General features: G+C 37.9%; 2 protein-coding genes across 2 annotated transcripts; both read right to left on the bottom strand.

Annotated features, from left to right (window-relative positions):
• Positions 1-246: 246 nt before the first annotated feature.
• LOC141431502 (farnesol dehydrogenase-like) lies at positions 247-11,644 on the bottom strand. Its single transcript, XM_074092691.1, has 6 exons — positions 11,440-11,644; positions 7,013-7,131; positions 6,173-6,324; positions 5,411-5,576; positions 5,030-5,171; positions 247-379 (listed from the first exon to the last, which is right to left on the bottom strand). Exons 3-6 carry the CDS (start codon positions 6,302-6,304, stop codon positions 247-249), a joined length of 573 nt encoding a protein of 190 aa, XP_073948792.1. The 5' UTR covers positions 6,305-6,324; positions 7,013-7,131; positions 11,440-11,644.
• A 4,020-nt stretch (positions 11,645-15,664) lies between these two features.
• LOC141431271 (uncharacterized) lies at positions 15,665-19,246 on the bottom strand. The gene is made up of 2 exons (XM_074092381.1): positions 18,327-19,246; positions 15,665-17,534 (listed from the first exon to the last, which is right to left on the bottom strand). The coding sequence occupies exon 2, from the start codon at positions 17,510-17,512 to the stop codon at positions 16,187-16,189; it is 1,326 nt and encodes a 441-aa protein (XP_073948482.1). The 5' UTR covers positions 17,513-17,534; positions 18,327-19,246; the 3' UTR covers positions 15,665-16,186.
• Positions 19,247-22,379: the final 3,133 nt, after the last annotated feature.

Below are 22,379 nucleotides of genomic sequence, written 5' to 3' on the forward strand. Positions count from 1 at the left end.
AAGCGTCTACCTGTTGCCGTTATTATAATATCAATATAAGACAGACACACAGACTGACAGCGAAGTCTCAGTAATAGGGTACCGTTGGCACCTTTGGGTACGGGAACCTAAAAATCTAAAAACTCTGACTTATTTTTATACGCACTAATCTTATACCACTGTTGCACATAGGCCCCCCATAGACCTCCGTTGCTTAGGTTAGAAGCGACCAACAATGGACGTCCAACGTACGGCTGATAACTTAACTTACCGTAACTTTAATTTGCTGCCGAAGTCAGCCAACTCATTGTCAAGTGATGCGGATATGCCGGTGACGGCGTGCTTAGTGCCCGGGTACACGTTGAACGTCGGTTCAAACGGGATGTAGTGCCCTGCAATGCTGAAATGTACATTGTGTCTTAAGGGTGGTAAATAAGGAATTACGAACGGGAGTCTATTAGGGACTGAGGGCTTTAATGAGTCAATGTTCGTAATTCTAGTACCGCCCGTGCGACATACAATGATTTTTCATCACATTTCGAGTAAAATTTATATTTGTAAAAGAAAAATATACAGAATTCTTCCAAATATTGGCGATTACCTTAGGCTGCGCTCTTGGTAGCGCCGCCCTCCCCTCCACCTCCCGCAGCATGCGCCGCAGCGTCCGTGTGCATGTGGTCCTGCAGCAGCGCGCGCATGGCGCAGCAGTTTCATACAGGCATTGACTCATTTACCGACTTGGTTTCATGACAAGAAAATTTGTACGCGCAATGACTCATTTACCGACCACGGGTTTCATGACAAGCACATTAAGTCGAGGGTTTATTTGGGTTGCAACCAAGGTAGCCTGCATGTTACGACACTGTTTACGAGCAAGTGTGATAAAAAATACATAACAGGGGGTCTGACCAAGTTGACGAGATAAAAGAGCCGTTTCATCTTAGTTATTATAGAGTCTTATCAATCACACTGACGCGATTTGTGAGCGAGTTGAAGCGAAGCAACACTTTTGTCGTAAGCGCCCAACGACATGGCGGGGACTTATAACTGTGTTTTCTCAAAAATGTCCGTAAAATTGACATTATTCTTTACATATCAGAAGGTGAAGTGCATAGTTATGGTCAGCGAAAAATTAAAAAGTTAAAAGATTGCAGGCGCGCTAGCTCGACAATAATGCATTAGCGCGCCTGCAATCAGTCACATTTTTTTTAAGTTAAAAAGGCCATGGAAATGTTGGCACAAGTCGTATACAGCAAGTCTAATGGCGGTATCAGATATTTTGTTGGAACTCCCGGACCTTTTTCTATTGGGTCTGAAATAGCTTGTGGTGTTTTCGGTGAAAATACACTGCAGTTTATTTTAATGAAAAAGACGGGAAAGCATAAGAAAAATATTGGAATAAAATTAAATTTTATAATATATTTTGAGAAAAAGTTTGGAAATAATCACCATTTTTGAGAAAAGCTTATATTAGTCTCGGCTGGAATAGCAATTGCTGGCTTCGTATTAGTTAAACGGACTCGCAAGCTCGTCCGTTTAATACTCATACTCAGCCAGCATTTGCCTACTTCCAGGCCACGACAATAATCTACTATTAAAGCACCAACAACACCATTATTGTACACTCTCGTACAATAATAATTAGGCTGATTGGGATACCGTTGCGCGCTCACGACGGAAGCGTTGCGGGCTCTTTCCCTTTCAACTCTCCCACAAATCGCCAGTACGATAAGGCTCGTAGAAAATCGATTTTACAGCCAATCATCAATCTAAAAACCGGCCAAGAGCGTGTCGGACATACCCGAAATAGGGTTCCGTAGCCATTACGAAAAAATTAAGTAATATTTTTCTAAGGATTTCTTATTTTGTATATACGGAATATTCAAGTTTAGGTATATTTTATACCTTAGGTGCTATTTACTCTTAAACTACTAATATACCATTTACTTTTAACCGTTATAGTTTCCTTCTATGTTTGATATATTTACTACCATCCTGATTTTTTTCAAATTTTTCCGCGGACGGACAGACAGACTGACAAACAGACAACAAACTATAAGGGTTCCGTTTTTGCCATTTTGGCTACGGAACCCTAAAAACATCCATCCATAGTTGAACAAAAAGGAACGGTTGAGTCTATCGATAATTCGATATTCCGCGTCGAACGTTTCCATTTAGTTTGCATTCAGCAATTTGGAGATAATTTGACTAATAATGCTCGTTTGGACAAATGATTGAATATCCTGCATTCCGAAGCCGTAAGTCACTAAATGGCCTGCCATTAAGGTCAATCAATTGCTATAATTGACGGTTACTGCAATTAACTTCTAATTTTTAAACCCTGACGCAAAGGTAATTTTAAACCGCTATGTGTGTCGGTGTATGTGTCTGTCTGTGGCACCGTAGCTCTTAAACGGGTAGACCGATTTGAATGCGTTTTTTTTATTTCGAAGCAGGGTTTCTAGCGATGGTTCTTAGACATGATTTATGAAATCGTTTCAGCGGTTTTTGAGGTATTGAACATTGAAGTGACAAAGTCGGAGTATTCCAACTTTTTGTTGGTTAGGTTAGTTACCAACTACCTATTACGTTTGTTACTTTAAAATTGTCGCAAACTTGTTATAGGTTACAAGGTCAAGTTAAAGTCAAAATATCTTTGTTCAATTTAGGCCATAACAAGCACTTATGAATGTCAAAAAAAAGCTACCACCGGTTCGGAAAAACCTCTGTTAAGAAGAATCCGGCAAGAAACTCAACTAGGTATTTTTTTTTAAACAGATTTACAATATTATATATTATTAAATGATATGTATGTATACATCACAAGTATTTAACACAACTTTATTTTAACACAGTAGGTCCGCTATTTGAAGGGATCGCTAATGCGGATCGGAATTATTTCCAAATATCCCTGTCCATGATATAATCATTAACTTTTATAATACGCCTTAGATATTTAGTTGGACGGTTCTGGCGGAAAATCAGCGCTGGTGGCGTTTAACGCCACAGCATAATGCTGTCACGACCGTTTTCGCTTTTGCGGGGACACACAAAATTGTGTTTTTTCATGTGCGTTTTCATGGTTTTTTTTGGCTTATTTGGGTGAAATTGTGTAAATTATTGTATTTGTATGTCTTTTTCTTTCTAATACCTAGCAATGAATATTTTTTTATTTCCTTTTGGCACCGGGTTTGCCCACGCATTTTTCCCAGCAGAAGTCGTTGAACTTATGAATCTGAGCATGGAGCTGAGCTTTGTTATTTTTTTAGTTTAGTTATTAGATTAGGATGTTGCAAGAGATCAGAATCGGGAAGCAAAAGATAATTTAAATGGTACCAGAACAGCTAGCGGAGGCATTGTGAACTAACCTTAGCTTTTATTTTTGAGGATGGTATCATGGTACACACCGAAATATGGGAGGTATAGGGGTGGTACCATAAAACGTTATCTGAGGAGCTTTACTGTACAAAGTTCAGCAGCGGTAACCTTTTTGTACAATTCCCTCAATGTTCTATTTACGTTTTTATACTTCGCCATAAAATGGGTCTTTCTTTCTTTTTATTTTCTTTTGTCTATTAAACAAAAAATGATGAAGACACAGCCAGTTGAAATTTCGCATATAAAAGAAAAAGCATCGCGCGGCGTGACGTCCCGAACTTTTGGCGCCCCATCTTTGATTTTATGTTTGATTGACGAAAGAAAAAATACGTGATCTATATTTTTAGATAATATGACGGACTATGAAATACTAACTCCCTGTTTCACCACCCATTAATTAAATTATTTGACGGATAAATGTGATTCCGTCTCTGTTTTGTTTGTTTTTAATAGACGGAGATGACATCACATTATCCGTCAAATAAATTAATCAGTGGTGACGAAACAGCCCCTTAAATATTTTTTACCCAGCTTAGGAGATTTCCCAATTTGCAAATAAACGCTGACTTAATTTTGCTTGGTATGGCTTTTATTATTGTCATGTTCTTCGTTTCCTCTTATACCTTTAAGCCCTGGCAAGATGCTCTGCCCAACCGAACCATGTCGCTATATTCCGTAAACTTAATTGTGACAGTACAGCTCTGGCGATATTGTCAATGAACTCCCTCCTTTTCCATGAAGCCGTGGCCTACCGGTTTGACCTATGGCTTTCTCAGGCAGAGGATCATGCATGAGTTCAAACCCGGGCTCACGATACCTTTGAGTTAAATAACATTTGAAATTTACTATGAGCTTAACGGTGGAGGAAACATCGTAGAAACCTGCACACACCGGAGAAAGAATTAAATGGCGTGTGTGAAGTTCCAATTCGCGCTGGGCAGGCTGCGCCTGTGCTGGTACGTATACAGGCTGAGGTGATGATGATGATGATATCCATTTCCATCCAGAGAGCGCAGGGTGTCAAGAGGCTTTGCCTGTGATGCGTGCAAGGGCCTCTAGAGACATGTCCCATGGGTTCGTTTTTAAAAAGCGCTGGTCTAAGTAGCAAGTGGTCTAAAAGCAACTGGTCAAACAAAAAACATAGATTAGGTTAGGTTAGAGTTGCGACAAGGCTCGAAGTGTCTCAGCCACACGTAATAGGAGCTCCGCAAAGTGAATCTCCGTCGACTGTGGGTAATAGAATTACCGATGAACGGAGACTGACTACGGGGAACTTTATAGACCACTTGCTACTTAGACCCTACCCAGAGGTTTTCAACCGGTGTGCCGCGCAGATGTGAAGTGCATCATCTCATCATCCCAGCTATATGTCCCACTGTGGCATAGGCCTCCTCTCAGAGCAAGAGGGCTTGTATGTTCCCATTAGTGAAGCGGAATGGGCCGTGAAAGTGTATGTTTTATTAAATAATATATGAAATACCATTTTAACGAGAAATGTGTGATTCGCGTTGTCAGTTGTTATGGTAACTGAGCGGAAGGAATGGTGGCGGGTGAAATCCTCTACGCGCCAGTCGGACTCGCACTTGGCTGTTTTTTACTGGTGTGCCGTGAAACATTGATGAACGAAAAGTGTGCCGTTAAAACCAAAAGGTTGAAAAACGCCTGCCCTAACCTGTTTATGTTGACGATATGGCCGTCGACGCGGCGCCGGCGCATGGAAGCCACGGCGTGGCGCGTGCACATCACCACACCTTTTACGTTGATGTCGATGGTCTTTAGCAAATCCTCCTCCTTTGTCTGCTGGGGACCTACATCTAAAACCAAAATGGGTTGTTTCAGTGTACGTACGTACCCATTTGTTCCACCCAGAAAGCCAAAAGTTATCTAGGGGGAACATATCTTCCGCGGAGAAAAAAGTTATGAGTGAAATTGTAACGTCCTTCTACGTACGTACTAACCGAGTTTACGGTGAGGTAAGCATCGTGAGGAAACTGTGTGTATTGTGAAGTTCGCAAGCCGCACTGAGCGTCTTGACGCAATTATACTACCTCACCGGTAATGGTCCCTTGGTAGAAGACGCCGGCGTTGTTCACCAGGATGTCAACGCCGCCGAGCTGGGCGTCCACCCACGCGAACGCAGCCGCGACTTCATCGGGCTGCGACACGTCGCACGCACGCGCGACTATGCTGCCTGTGCCTTTGACTTGAGCCTGTAGTTTCTATTGAAACAAATGAAAGTTGATAAGCAAATGATCAAAATCATAACAACGATTATGTTTGGAAGTACGAATGGGCCGGCTCGACAGTTTTGCTGCTGTGTTTCATACGGTGAGTGGGAGATCCGGAGGCCCAACTCCCCTCCCCTCTTTTACTCCCCCCTCCTCTTTAGGTCGGCAACGCACCCGCAGTCCTAATAATGCTGCAGGTGTCCATAAGAGGTGGTGATCGCTTACCATCAGGTGACCCAAATGCTCGGTTGCCTGCTATTTGATAAAATAAAAGTTTTAGTAGCCTCTGATTATCCGTATAGTCGAACAATCTGAATCGTGTTCCAAACCAAAGAAATCATTGTGTTTTTGTAAGAAGAAACTTCGCTTTAAATAAAAATATCTTTGTAGGCAGTGGCGCTGCCTAGTCAGAATTCCCTCGTTGAATAACAGTGGCAATTCGCTGAAAGAGTAGCTGCCAGCCCTTTGGTCTCCAGTAGTGTCGACCAGGCCCTTTTCCATTTTTTTTATTAGTTTGTATGCACCGGATATATTCACCACTGCAGTCTTGCTAATGTGTGTGTGTGTGTGTGTGTATGTAGACGCACCTCGACCAGCTGTGGGCGCCTTGCCAGCCCCGCCACGCGCAGCCCCGCGGCGGCGAGGCGCACGCACGCCGCCGCGCCGATACCGGCGCTCGCGCCCGTCACCACTGCAGTCTTGCCGGCCCAACGCTCCATTTGCCCATTCACTTTCTAAACTTAAGTACTTAACAGAAAAAGACAATCGCCGTTAAGCACTTGTAAACTGCTGTCCGCGACTCCATCTATTATTTATTGAGACAGGCGTTACTTTGGCATACTTATCAATAAACTATTTAATAAACAATTGGTTTTCTTACCCGCGAATTTACGCAACTTACGCGAGCTCTATTGTGACCTAGACAAGCGTGCTCTAAAAATAATTAATGTGGAGGTGGAGGAACTGCATGAACACACATTTAATGGCTAGACGTATATCGTAAAGTCGCGTGTGAGCAAAGTAATTGTTTATAGTTTATTTTAGGTTTAAGCTAAACATTTTGGAACATTGTCTATGCGTACGCCAATTCACATGCTAATGGCCACTTTAAAAAAAACTAGATTTAGGGGGGGTTTCACCATCCATTGATTAGTGTTAACTGGCGGTTAGGTGTGATGCCGTCTCTATTTGTTTTGTTCGAATAGACGGAGACGGCATCACATTTAATCGTCGGTTAACACTAATCAATGGATGGTGAAACAATCCCTAAGTAATTAAACCTAATTTTATTTAGAGTTTTTCATACATTTTGCCACTACTAAACTGAGCTTAATTATTATAACTATAAGACAGTAAACCAAAGTATGAAACTAAATAAACAAACAATAACGTCTTAAATAGGTACTGTAAATAAATAAACACTTTACTTGAATACAGAGCTGTGCTGACGATGAATGTGCACAAAACAACCGGTCGGTTGCGCTTGCGCTGGTAACTGGCCTTCGAGAGCGGGCGCTGCAAACCTTGAGGCGTGATGGCATTGTGCCTACCAAACCAAAAAGGAATAAATGGGTCAAATTCTTTTCGTAATCATTTATGTCCCTCAAAACATGTGACAAAGTAGAGTTTCTTATATGGAATTATGACATTTTTAGGATTCCGTAGCCAAAATGGCAAAAACGGAACCCTTATAGTTTCGCCATATCTGTCCGTCCGTCCGCGGCTTTGCTCAGGGGCTATCAATGCTAGAAAGCTGTAATTTTGCACGAATATATAGGTATGTAAACTATGCCGACAAAATGGTACAATAAAAAAATTTTAAAAAATGTTTTTTAGAGTACCTCCCATAGACGTACCTAAAGTGGGGGTGATTTTTTTTTCTCGTCCAACCTTGTAGTGTGGGGTATCGCAGGGTATCGTTGGATAGGTCTACGGATACGATTTTTCGATTCAGAGATCTGTTTGCAAAATATTCAACATTAAAGTGCAAATTTTCGTTAAAATCGAGCGTCCCCCCCCCCCTCTAAAATCTAAACCGGTGGGTAGAAAAATTATAAAAAATTCAGGATGGTATATCAAACTTACAAGGTTAAGTTTTCTTGAGAATTATTATCAGTTTAAGAGTAAATAGCAACCTAAGGTATAAATAATAAATAATAATAATAAATATCACGGGACAATTCACACCAATTGACCTAGTCCCAAAGTAGGTAAACTTAGCAAAGCTTGTGTTATGGGTACTAAGCAAAGGATAAATATAATTATATGTATAGATAGATACATACTTAAATACATATTAAACACCCAAGACCCGAGAACAAACATTCGTATTTTTCATACAAATATCTGCCCCGACACGGGAATCGAACCCGGGACCTCAAGCTTCGTAGTCAGGTTCTCTAACCAATAGGCCATCTGGTCGTCAAAAATAAAATATACCTAAACTTGGAATATTCCATACAAATTACGAAATCCTTAGAAAAATATTACTTACTTTTTTTGTAATGGCTACGGAACACTATTTAGGGCGTGTCCGACACGCTTTTGGTCGGTTTTTTTTCTCTAGTTAAATGTTAGTTACACCGAAAAGACAAACAAGCTCCAAGTACTCGTAGTACAGTCGAGTTCATAAACTTGTGAGCAAAAATTTGATCAAAAATATCTGAACACTTCTACGCCGTTAACAATAGAGTCGTGTTCAGATATTTTTAATTAAAATTTTGCTCACAAGTTTATGAACTCGACTGTGCCTAAGAAGACATTAATAATTTCGTGACAGAGTGGTCGGAAACAATGCAACGAAAATAATTGAGACCCATTATATTTATTTTCCTATTTTCCCAGCTCAATCTTTAATGAAGTTAACTGCACATAACAAAAAATTTAACCGACTACAAAAAACCATGAAAATATTTTTTTCACACCTCTCCTTCAGAAAAGTAACTTTTCCACCCTGACGAGAGGGAGCAAAGTGCAACTTTTCTGTTCAAGGGTTTTTCTAAGTGTTTTATTGCAAATGCACACCATTTTCTATGCCGGTTGTTCTTTATAATATTTTTTTTTTAAGTTTCTTAATGCTCTTTGTGAAAAGTTGTATGAGCCACTCAGGAGCAAAATTATTTTCATCTTGGGCGTTAACACTTGAATCCCTCATTACCCTCAGGATTCTACTTTAGAATCCCTCGCTACGCTCAGGATTCTATTATAGAATCCTTCGCTACATTCTGGATTAAATGGACGCCCTCGCCGTAAATACACCATTTTGCTCCCTTGTGACACAAATAACTATTTCCGGTCTGAAGTCGGTGCCTCAGCACGAGCCAGTAGGAGTGGACCTATAGTCGTTTACCTCACCTAAGTACATACTATACGAGTATATTGGGCTTCAATCAGTCCTGCTGGCTCGTGCCTAGGCACCAACTTCAGACTGGTAGAGAATTATTTTCACGGCTTAAATTTTTTGTTATAAATTTATTTTTCACGCTTTTTAGTGTAAAAGATCTAAGATACAATAGTTTTAATGCCAACTGCTCGTCACCTTTTACAAATAAAATATTTTTCACCTCAGCACCTCAAACAAGCAGGTTTTGCTATGAGAAATCAGTGAGCAAAATCGCATTTTGCTCACTCCGTGAGACAAAGTAACTTTTTAATTATTTTTTTTAAATGCTGAGTACAGTGTTGATCAGTGATTTCCAAATATTTGATACTTTACTTTGATCTGTCATTTCACTTCATCACGAAAAAAGCGAGAGATAGGATCAAATGTGTTGATTACAATCTCAAATTAAATTTACAGTAAGTATTAAAAATATATCGATAAGTACCTAATAAATTACATGACAACGAAATATTTCCAAAATGTAAATTTTCCCGATCTTTGAATAAAGTATGCAACCTCGTTGCACGAAAGCCGCTTCTTTTGTTTTTTTTGTATAAATAATTTTCGTATACTGCCTCTACAGTTGAAATAAATATTTGTTAGATTGAATGAATTTGTAACAAATCTGTAATATAAATCTTATTAAAATCATATTTAAAGGTTTAATAACATTTATAATAAATTATGTGTTTATTGTTCAACCTTTGTAATGACCCCAAGATGAGGCTTTTTGCAGTATTGAAAAATAAGTATGACATATTTTACAAGAAGTTCTCAGTTAAAATTACAATGCATGTTATGAGTATGAGATTTGTATTGTACCAACTGGACACTTTTTTTCTGGTTTTAAATGTGATTATTATATTTGTTTCTTAATAATCGTATTGCATATATTTAAAAAATTGTGTTTGTTTTGTAAACAGGTACCTACCTATATGTGGTTTTATTCTTATGTTACATTTAAATTATGTTCTCGCTGTTGAGGTGAAAAATTGTATGTGTCACACGAGACCAAAGTTTTTTTGCATTTCGTGTGTTTGAATCCCTTGCTGCTCTTAGGATTCTAACCTAGAATCACTCGCTGACGCTCGTGATTCAATTATACAATCCTTCGCTTACTCGGGATTCAAAATCAACACTCGCAACAAAACAACTTTGCTCTCTTGTTGCACAAATAACTATTTCCGATGCAGAGACGTTAATTATTGAGGGGTCCTGATGCTTCATCATCCGTTCCATTTCACCATAATGCATTACGGTGAGCTTAATTGCTTAGTAACTGTGTTAAAGTAATTGAAATTCAACTCGTGAAGTACTTGTTACTAAGTAGTCGCTCCCTTGGTCAAATGTGGTCTTCATCATCAGTTCCACTTCACCAAAATGATGATTTTCAAAAGCAAATGCACGAGTTACTACTAAATATATAGAAATTACCTAAGTGTCCCTACAATATTTGAAGAGTTCCCTCGATTTCCTTAAGATCCAATCATGAGATCCTGTGCTTATGGGCTAAACGTCAAGTAGCCAAACTAGTTCAGCCAGGTATCTTTTTAGGGTTCCGTAGCCATAATGCCAAAAACGGAACCCTTATAGTTTTGCTATGTCTGTCTGTCTGTCCGTCCGTCCGCGGCTTTGCTCAAGGACTATCAATGCTAGAAAGCTGTGATTTCCGAATTTGAAAGCCGCTGACGGACAGACAGACAGACAGACATGGCGAAACTATAAGTGTTCCGTTTTTGTATCATTTGGTTACGGAACCCTAAAAACCGAAGGTTGATGCCAAATACTTTTCATTACACTTGCTCGTAAACAGTGTCGTAACATGCAGGCTACCTTAGTTGCAACCCCCCATAAAAACCCTCGACCTTAATTGCTTGTCATGAAACCCTGGTCGGTAATGAGTCATTGCGCGTACACATTGTCTTGTCCATGAAGCCCAAGGTCGGTAAATGAGTCGGTGCCCGTACTGATGGTGCTGCTGCAGGACTACATGGACCACATGCACACGCACGTTGCGGCGCATGCTGAGGGAGGGGGAGGTTGAGGGCGACGCTGCCAAGAGCACAGCCTAAGGTATCGCCAATATTTGGAACAATTATATTTTTTCTTTACAATAATTAAAATTATACTCGCAAATGCGATGAAAAACATTGTATGTTGCACGGGCGGTACTAGAATACGAACATCGACTCATTAAAGCCCTCAGTCTTCGACTTCGGGCTTCTAATAGACTCTCGTTCGTAATTCCTTATTTACTGCCCTTAAGACACAATGTAATATAATGCATGCGAATGTAATCAGAACGACAATTTAAAATTCAAATACGGAACATTTCAATTGTTTCAAACCCTAACATTATCTTCACGAAACAGGATAATAACAGCTTAATATTATCATTGAAAACTGCAAAGAGGTAAATATAGTTCCATGAGTTAGGTATAAAATATGCAAACCACATGCAAACGTACTTACCAACTGCTTGAAGCTTCGTCTTCATTTTTTAAATTCACATTTAGACAGTTGAACACAACTCACGAATCCATAATGTTTCTCCTTATATTAATGTGCATTTCTTTTATTAACAACGGATACGCGTACAATTTTGACGGTGATTTTGTTAAAGATTTTCTTCAACGACTGGAGAGGCCTGCGACCGTCGTCTCGCATTTGTCACTAAGTAAAAGTAAAATTCTTTATTTTTAATTTATTTATCTCCTCGGGAAAAGAGGAATGATATACAGCATGTATTAGGTACAGTCCTACACTGCCTGATTTATGTACATAGAGTCGCATTCTAAGTTGATCAAAAACTATAAAGAAACAGGACTTTTATAACTCAAACTAAGACTAAATAACTGCAATGAGGAGTTATAAATTTGTATCTTTTAAAGTACCTATTAATAGCGTTACCACAAAAATAAACCATAATACTTATGTGTGTGCCTAATTATGTACCAACTGGATGAAACGTTCTTGCTTGCGCTGCGCTACCTACTCATCTATTTGAACTCGGTATTCTTTCATCTTTCAGAAGAACACGTGCTTCACAGTAAAATATTTTTCGCGTCTAACAGACAATTTCAAATAGCATCTGACACAGCACATACAGGTAATGAGCACGTCGTACATTTGCTTGATTGCAAGAATAATTACACTTGGGAATTTTTGAACAATGTAAGTAGCTAAATTCGATCATCTAATAGAATGATGCCATATTAACAATACCTAAGTAAAAAATATATATTTACGGTTTGATATCTCTATATCTATTATTTGTCCATATGTTTGTTTGTCCATATGGTTGCCTTGGGGGAGGCCTATGTCCAGCAGTGGACGTCTTTCGGCTGACATGATGATGATGATGATGATGTTTGTTTATTTAAGCATTAATAAGCATATTTCATTTCATGTATAACTTTCACTACTTATTGCATAATTGACAAGATTTCATTTTTTAAGAGTTTTGCCTCCTGAACATGGGAAAATATTTATTATAATTGATTTCTCCATATTTAAAAAAATACAAAAAAATTAAAAAATATGTCTGAATTTGCCAATACTGCCACATAATAGATATGTTTCCTTTGCCTTTTTCACTAGAAAAAGGAGCTGTCATCATTTCATCATAAATGTTTACGTCAGATTTACGTGATCTTTTTTTTTAGGACTAGACAAAAGTAATAGATCTATTGTGTGGTAGTCTTGGAGTTGCCCTTTTAGAATAAGCACATCTTAAAAAAAATCATAAATTAATATAGTTTTTTTTTTTTTTTTTTTTTTTTTTTTTTTTTTGTTGGCTCGCGCGGTTTGCGCATCCGCCACAGACGCGTAAAGGTAAGGAACGAAATCAACGGAAAATACGGAATTTTGGAATACGGAAGTCTACAGGAGAAGATTATATGGGATTAAGCGAAAGGAACAAAGATAATATATATATAATAATTAAATTTAGAGGTTGAGGAATACATATTAAATTTAATATCATTATTATTTATAAATATGTTCAATAAGTTATATATAGTAAGTCATTTAGAGGCTAAAAGGACAGAGATGGATGTAGGTAATGGACTTTGTAGGATATAAGTTCTTCAAAAGGAAGGAGTTTCATGGAGAGGACACGAGAGAAATATGTGATTTGTGTCTGCAATGCCCAGCCACACTCACAAACACCAGACTCCACCAGTTTAAATTTAGCAAGATTGTCGGGAGTACAAACATGACCCAGTCTCATACGAATAAGGCAGCAGGTGGCTCTCTTACCCAACTTAGTTTTGCCAAACCAAGGTTTAGACGGAATACTAGGTTGAATAGAATAATATGTTGCCTGATCTGGCAACTTCAAATCCACTTCTCTCTCCAGTTCTCTCTAAGAATGAACCAAGCTAGAGCAGCCAGTCATGACTGTAATTCTATATGGAAATAGATTCCCATCTTTAACAAGCTTCATTGGCTAGCCGGTCAGCAATACATTGCCGGAGATGTCACAGTGACTTGAACCAACCAAAAGACACTGAGTATCCAAATCAGAACACTGCAAACGGAGAGTCTTAATTTTAATATGACAGGGATATTATTTGCAATTAAATGGAATTTACAAGAGCTTGAAGCACTTTTTGCACCGTTATAATTAAAGTTTTTGAGTTGGCAAGTAAGATATTTCTACGGCTTTAAGTAATCCAAAGCATTCTCCCGTTAAATACTGAGTTTTTCAGGAGGAGTTTATTTTCTGGAATAATTTTGTATTGGGAATCTGGTACCACCCAACCCCACATGGTTAAAGACAATCATGTGGCGCTTTGTGTCATTGTGTTGGTTATTGTAATCAATATCTGCTTCGCTTATTAACCGCACCACATAAAGATAATTGCCAGAGTTCAGGTTAAAACCCAATAAAGAGCATGACAACTAATTCATCTGAATATCAATAGTAATATCGATGGAAATTGCAATAGTAATAACATGATCTCATACCTTAAACTATCTCCTGTGATGTCCGCACTCTTCAGCTATGTACAATTCACTCAGGCGCTAACCTGGTGCTCATATAGGTGATATTTATTCCCCAAATGTCCACCACCTGTAGTAAAAATAGTCACTATGACTTCAACCGCAGTTGAAGCCACATACACATACCATTGATAATAATTGAAGTGTTAATGCTAAGCTTTCAAACCAAGTTGGATAAGCCAACAACCAGTTATATATATATATCCATACCGACTTTAAATAGGAAGACATATTGCCATGTCTCCTGGTGATGATAAGAAGACATATTGCCATGCTTCTTCCATTGGAATGATGATAGGAAAACATATTGCCATGCCTCCTCCATAGGGATGAATAACCAGACATATTGCCATGCCTTCTCGCAATGATGATAGGAAAGACATATTGCCATGCCTCCTGCATAAGAATGAATAGCCAGACATATTGCCATGCCTTATCACAATGATGATAGGAAAGACATATTACCATGTCTCCTCCTCTGGGCCGCCATAGCCCAAGCAGATTTGTAAGACCATAAGAACATAGGAAAACTTAGCTTTAACATTGTTGTACCTCATCATATATTAAGGGAATTTGCTAATGCGTTATTAGAGTAAATCACTTGGCTAATCAGCCACCAAGGTACTTAGCTACTTAGTACTTCGAACTTAGAACTTAGGACTTAGCTTTCAGATCAGCTCAGGAGTCAGGACATCACATCACAACTTATTAGCACTTTATATTTGGTATGAAACATTTGAAAGTAAACTATGCAAAGAATATAAAACAAATGACAGCTTACCATAGTCAACTATAGAAATAGCGGCAATTTGAATCTTCGGATAATGTTGCTATATACAAAATATTTATGGTTCGCGATCCTTCGCGACACACCCGCCGCCGGCAAGCTAAAGTGTTAATGTAGTCATCAGGTGGCTCGTCCATTCTCTGATCTTTTCCAGAGCTCGAACTGCAGCAACTCGTTTTTGGTTTCTTTCTATAGACTGTTCCATGTTATCATTATCATCTGTCACATCCATGTTTTCATTTGTCTTATCCGTGCTCTCAATGGTCTCTTTCATAGTTTGCGTCATATCCGTGTTCGCATCTATTACATCCATAACATCAGCCTCTGGCTGTAAGTCTGTAACTTCTTCTCCAATCATCTCTACTGGTGCATCCATATTTTCATCTATGTTTGAATTACATAGTCTTGAGCTTGTTTCAGGTTTTATATTGTTGCAAGACAGATTCCCAGGTCTTTCAGTTTCGTCAATTTCCAAGGGATACAGATGTCCGATGGATCTATTGAATATAGTATTACCAATCTTCACTTTTGCAACTCTACATTGTCCGTCTGCACCCTTAACTAGTTCAACAATCTGTCCCACTTTCCAGTTTAGTCTGTTTTTAGATTCACCTTTTAATTGTACAATATCGCCTAAACTAGGTCGATCATGAGCCTTGACTCTAGGTTGTTTAGGTGAGTGTCTGTAGCGTTCTCTTAGGCTTAGTAAGTACTGGTTCATAAACATGTCTTTGTACTCGTTCATTATTATTTCTCCACGTTTCCATCCTTCAATAAGTTGTTGTTTAGTAGCTGTAGCTGAAGGTAAGACTTGACTTGTTGACATGTGAATAGCTAAGCATTTTCCAGGTGATAAAAAGTCTGCAGGTTTCACAGTACATATGCCAAGTCCGAACCAACGTAAGTAAGTGGTCTGATGTTGACGACTGCTTCAACTTCTTTGGCAATAGTAGTTGTTTGTATATCAGTCTTCGGCAGACCCTCCCCCGTCGAAAAAGAATAGGTATGTTCAGTGTGAATTCCAGACGGCCACGAGTCTGGGCTTTCAGAAAGAAACTATGGACCATTAAGCCATTTCCTCCTATCCTCTCTCGAAGTGGTAGACTTTGTTCCGATTTCTTCCACTCTCCTCGCTATAAAGGATGGTAGCAATTTGTCGGACTTACGCCAGGCTATTGCGATTTGACAATCAGTCCACAAAGTTTGACTTTTGATATTGTGTTGAAGAAATCTGACAATGCAGTTTATAAGTCTGCATCTGATTAAAACGCCCAACAGTTGAAGATGAGGACTTTGCAGATGGTGTTTTATGGTTGCATTCAATAAGAATGGGCTTGAAATTATGCCGAAAGTTACCCATGTGAATCTTTGATATAAAAGGTTATTTTCAGTAGCCGGTTTATTTGTCTAAGTCATAAAATCTGGTTACATCTCTATCGTTTTTGTAGGTTCTTGACCATTATGTAAATTCTTTGGACAAAGTGCTCTGTTATGGTGTCCATATGTACCACAGTGAGGGCAAGTATTTTTCCTTTTGCATAAATTAGCTCTGTGTCCAAATTCAAAACAATTGTAGCATCGGTTTTGAAGCCTCGATTTCCTTTCAGACATAGTCTTGAATTTTGTACATTTATCATTATAATGAGCCTCATGACAGAATACACAAGTAAACTTCTGTCTCTTGTTATAAGTTTCATCAGTTGACTCCATCTTAGGCTCATGCTGTCTCTTTCTTACAATAGAACAGTTATTGAATGTAGACGTGCTAGGCCTGAAATTCTTGTAACCCTTATTTCCATTCCGGTTAAATCTGGAGTTATTGAAGAATTTCTTAGAGCTATTGTCCTTTACATGTAACGTTTCAGTTGTGTAATGAATTTCCTTGCTTGTGGATTCAGACGCTCCTTTTGCATCCTCTCTTGCTGAAATAATTATATCAAGGTGCTTCCTCATTTCTTCAATAGTGTCTGCACTCATCTTCATTTTCATTTCATAAATGATGTCTTGAGGAAACTTCTCCATGATTAAAAATCGCAGATGATTATGATCTGTGTTTTCTCCCAGCGAGCGCAGTACTCTGAGATGTCTCTCAATCGCGTCCAAAGTTTTCCTGCAATCTTCTGATTTTTCAGCCCTCTCCAATTTATAGAGCGTGGAGTAATGTGCATCAATTATTTTAACTCCTTTCCCATATCTTTCCTTTAAAGTGGTTACAGCGATCTTGTAATTATCATTTGTAGTCTCTAAACCGTCGATCACCGTCCTTGCTTCACCCTTAAGAGAAGCCTTCAGGTATAAAAGTTTGTCAACATCACGAAGGTTTCGTTGATCTATGTTGGAGCTGAACTGATCCCAAAATTGGAACCATTCCAAAACGTCTCCCTTAAATGAGGGTAAATGTAATTCCGGTAGTTTGCCTCTGAAGCTGTTCAAGTTTGAAGTTGATGGTTGAGGATCCTTCTTGGCTTGTACTTTAGTATTAAGTTCGGCTAATGCTTCTTCTCCTTCTAACTGTATGGAAGTGAGAATAGATACTTCATCGGCATTTGGACAGACAGACTGGTTAAAATATTGGTATAATTCGGTGTTGAATCTATTTAATATGGATGTCAATTTCGAGACTGTAATTCTAGCTTGTTCAAGCTGATTGTTATTCCATGAACTGGATGAGTACAAACTGAGAGCTTTATCAGACAAATCTTTAATATTGCTTGCAAATGTGGACAGTCTATTTAAATATATTTCCTCCATAATTCCGAGGAATTGTATTAATCTGTAAGTCAGTCGAACAAAAATATCACAAGATGCTCATGATTAATTTAATACAAGTACACCCTGTATAATTCTTACTCAGTTTTTGTATCAATATTTTTTGATCATAACTACAGTATAATTCCAAAATGTTGTATTTTAAAAGTGAATGTCAAAACCAAAGCATAGTTGATATATAATGATATAATTTAGGTCTACTTATCCACCCTAGCCCTACTGATATGTTGAATTAGGCATTTATATATGTATGCACATTTCTGAACACAAACATGATATAAAGAATTGACAGATAAATTCTCAAATGCCAGTCTATAATTATTCAATTACTCAGTCAATAGAAATTACTCAACTTGGCTGGAAGCACTGCTGTGCCCCCGGATGAAGCAATAAAATAATTAAGTATTATTTTCCAAACATACAATGACTTTAAATTTTCATGTTCTCAACTTTAAGTAGATTAAGACACATTATTCACCATGCATCATTAATTGCACAAATGTGTAATTATAATTATGTAAAACTATAAATCAAAGTAAAATATTTGTTTATTCTCATTATTCTAGTGTTAGCTTCATTTATTTCAGTTTAACACAAAACACAACACCATTGTAACTAGTAGGTACAGTCAACGTTTGATCACTTATTTATGACATTGACTGTACAACGTAGGTACATAATTATATAAAAATTATAGACTGATATCTGTATATTGTTGAATATCATTCCTGTTCACCTCAAATTTGGAACATATTCACGGTTTCTCTTACTACAATTTTAATAAGTTTCCACATACCTTAGTATAGCGTACTAAGACCTGCCGTAACACTGCTACATGAGCCAATACGCCTTGCTCCCTTAGTTCTAAGACTGCTACCGCTCTTAGTCGTCTTAACTGTTGCTGTTGTCTCCTAAGATATCAATACACATTGTTTTAAAATAGGTTACAACAAATTACTTTTTAGAAGTCTTATGCGAGCTGCCTTCACACGTAAATAAAAGTATGCTAATCTTCAAGTCGATCCGACTACTAGAAGTAGATTGAATTTATTTGCATTTGCAAGAATGACCCATCATACAAACATACCTAAATCGTAAGTTAAATAAAGGCTTGTAAAAAGTATGAACTTGTAAGTGTACTTTGTTTCTAGCCGCCCTGTCCATGTCCCGAGTCCCGGCGAAGCCGGTAACGAAAACAAAAACATCTTGGTTGGTATAGGTACCTACTCGGTGTAATTTCACTCGAATACATTTTATTTCGACTGCCGTATTACGTAGGATCAAAATCTTGCCAATACTTGTTAGTTATTAACTTGTCTCACTACCATTTTATTTAATAAGTAGCAGCAAAGAATTACTTGGCAAAGAAGTATCAAGTACATGAACTTTTATTTAATCTTTCTGGCTATCTAACCGTAAGAATCACATAATCCACATAATATAATGCTCACCTGTTGTTTATGCACACTTTCCAAATAGTTTCCACCATCAACACAATTTATTTTCACCAAAACAAAACTTTCATACACGATACGTACTAAGTACTTGAAGAAAATTTCGGCCATCTTAGAATTTAGAAGCGTCCCGCGCGCACTCACTTGTTTTGAAGTACGAGTCAACAACATTATTTTATTTAGTGAAACAATCCTCCCGTTTCTCAAAGCTAGCGTAATAATTCTTATGAAATAATAATTTCACTTATTAGCTAATTTAAGGTCTTATTAGTTTCGTTTAGATCGAAAAATAAAATTTTCTTCTTAAAAAATTAGGCGGATGTTGATCGCCGCACATCCGGTTTCGTAATGAACACCAACTGAACAATTCCGAATTTCTTCAACTAAAATTATGCATTTTATAACTAAATCAGATCCTTCTATGCCTGATATCATTATACATATAACATAAATGTTTCAAATCACGAGATTTCCACTCTTATTTTTCAAATTTAATGAATTATAAAAAATAGCAACTTTTAGTTCCACCAGCTGATCATAGATGTCGTTATGAGTCACGAAATTACATATTGCATTTGTAAAAGTCAATTTCAGATGCTCTTTACTGAGTTTTTAGTTGTAATTATCACAGCAGAACTGTACTAACTTTGCAGCAGCTTCACCAATTTCCAATACTAGCCAGCAGTTCAATAATTCTTCAATCTCATTAGTCAGTTCCATCATTATCTATCTTTACCATTTATATCATATCCCAGCTCTCTTTTCCACCAAATTTATGTGGCGCTTTGTATCATTGTGTTGGTTATTGTAATCAATATCTGCTTCGCTTATTAACCGCACCACATAAAGATAATTGCCAGAGTTCAGGTTAAAACCCAATAAAGAGCATGACAACTAATTCATCTGAATATCAATAGTAATATCGATGGAAATTGCAATAGTAATAACATGATCTCATACCTTAAACTATCTCCTGTGATGTCCGCACTCTTCAGCTATGTACAATTCACTCAGGCGCTAACCTGGTGCTCATATAGGTGATATTTATTCCCCAAATGTCCACCACCTGTAGTAAAAATAGTCACTATGACTTCAACCGCAGTTGAAGCCACATACACATACCATTGATAATAATTGAAGTGTTAATGCTAAGCTTTCAAACCAAGTTGGATAAGCCAACAACCAGTTATATATATATCCATACCGACTTTAAATAGGAAGACATATTGCCATGTCTCCTGGTGATGATAAGAAGACATATTGCCATGCTTCTTCCATTGGAATGATGATAGGAAAACATATTGCCATGCCTCCTCCATAGGGATGAATAACCAGACATATTGCCATGCCTTCTCACAATGATGATAGGAAAGACATATTGCCATGCCCCCTGCATAAGAATGAATAGCCAGACATATTGCCATGCCTTATCACAATGATGATAGGAATGACATATTACCATGTCTCCTCCACTGGGCCGCCATAGCCCAAGCAGATTTGTAAGACCATAAGAACATAGGAAAACTTAGCTTTAACATCGTTGTACCTCATCATATATTAAGGGAATTTGCTAATGCGTTATTAGAGTAAACCACTTGGATAATCAGCCACCAAGGTACTTAGCTACTTAGTACTTCGAACTTAGAACTTAGGACTTAGCTTTCAGATCAGCTCAGGAGTCAGGACATCACATCACAACTTATTAGCACTTTATATTTGGTATGAAACATTTGAAGGTAAACTATGCAAAGAATGTAAAACAAATGACAGCTTACCATAGTCAACTATAGAAATAGCGGCAATTTGAATCTTCGGATAATGTTGCTATATACAAAATATTTATGGTTCGCGATCCTTCGCGACACCATTTGCGATGTATTTAGGAAACACATTGTTTAATAAACAGTTTTTAATATTTCACAATTAGAGAACTAAGGCAAGAAATCCTTTATATTAATTTTAATACTTATTCGTAAACGCTATCGCTCGTCGCATGCGCCCGATTGTCCATGCACGAAGCTGTAACGAGCGAGTCCTCCAAACACGGCAGGAAAAATGTCTTCGTATTGTTTTATAATAAAGGTGCTTGCATTACTAGAAATTATTGTCGAATCACGGCGCCTTTTTTGCATTATAACATAAACAATGGCAAAATATTTTAAGTATTCCTATCACTTCTTCTCATCAACAACCATAGACAATAGATTTTTTATTAGCGTATAAAACTACCTACCTATGCAGTTTATATTCCTATGTAAGTATAGTAAAACTATGCAATATATTGCGGTTATAAAAAAATAGAACTATATAAATAATAAAACGTTCCAAACAATGCTTCTGTTTAATTTCCTCACAATCGAAGTGAAAAACAGAGCCTCGACTGACTTAACCATAAAACTTCACCTACGGCTCGGTATGATATCAACGTCTCGGCTAAAATGGCCCGTTTTATGCACTCATTACAAGCTTTTTTATTATTAATTTCACTTCACCACAACTAAAATACAATGAGAAAAACTCCACAAGGTGGACTAGGTGAATATAGTCTAATAGACGCAGGCGACGGGACAGGTCAATATTCTTTGGGGGAAGCCTTTGTCCAAAGTCTTTCGTCGGACGATGATGATGATGATGATGATGATGATGATGATGATGATGATGATGATGACTCATTGGGACAGGCTATAAACCATTCCACGTCTACCTGCTTTGAAGTCAAAGCCGCTCGCAGCATTACCTACCTGTGTCCCACTTGCGTAATAATTCATATTCGTGACAGCAAAAATGTCCTTTCATTGCAGTTGAACGTAACAAAAACATTCCTAAGAGCCCTTTAAAGAACAATTGCTGATTCTCTCATCGCCCGCCTTCAAAGTCGACGAGAAAGGAAGGCTTTACTAGTTTTGATGACTGTTCTTACTTATGTAGTTGTGTAACCTCCTGGATTTCAAGTTTTTTTGTAAATTTCTGCTTTAGAGGCCGCAAGGACGACGATGACTGTGTCAAAAGCCTGGCAAGGCGCAGGCAAGCTATTCAATAACACATTTTGTCAACTTTCAGTATTTTAAAAGATACGTTCGTTTATCCTTTGCCTATTGCATACTCAGACTCAATCGTACAGTCGAATAAACGTATCATGTCATGTACCAGGGTTGGTTGGTTTTTTAGAAAAATATGGCTCTGTCCATTGGAGGACAATTTTGCCAGTGTCTAGTAGGTTTTGCCGCTGTACGGTAAAAAAAATCTATAAAACGAAAATGAATGAACGATGACAGCGCGAATCATGTACCACGGTGGAACCTTTGTGTTACTAATGTCATGTTGACATCCATATTTTTGTCAAGGGAATCAAAGTGAAATTGATTGTTAAAAGGTTCCACCCTATTATGTACATG

Source organism: Choristoneura fumiferana, chromosome 9 (genome assembly GCF_025370935.1).
Source record: "Choristoneura fumiferana chromosome 9, NRCan_CFum_1, whole genome shotgun sequence".
NCBI lineage: Eukaryota > Metazoa > Arthropoda > Insecta > Lepidoptera > Tortricidae > Choristoneura > Choristoneura fumiferana.

Bases quoted from the DNA above. Each gene is read 5' to 3' on its own strand.
- LOC141431502 (XM_074092691.1), bottom strand. From the start codon at position 6,304: ATGGAGCGTTGGGCCGGCAAGACTGCAGTGGTGACGGGCGCGAGCGCC. The intron at 5,577-6,172 runs GTGCGTCTACAT...TTGTTTCAATAG, and splicing joins GGCGCCCACAGCTGGTCGAG to AAACTACAGGCTCAAGTCAA. The intron at 380-5,029 runs GTTAGGGCAGGC...TGTACATTTCAG, and splicing joins CATATCGTCAACATAAACAG to CATTGCAGGGCACTACATCC.
- LOC141431271 (XM_074092381.1), bottom strand. From the start codon at position 17,512: ATGGAGGAAATATATTTAAATAGACTGTCCACATTTGCAAGCAATATT.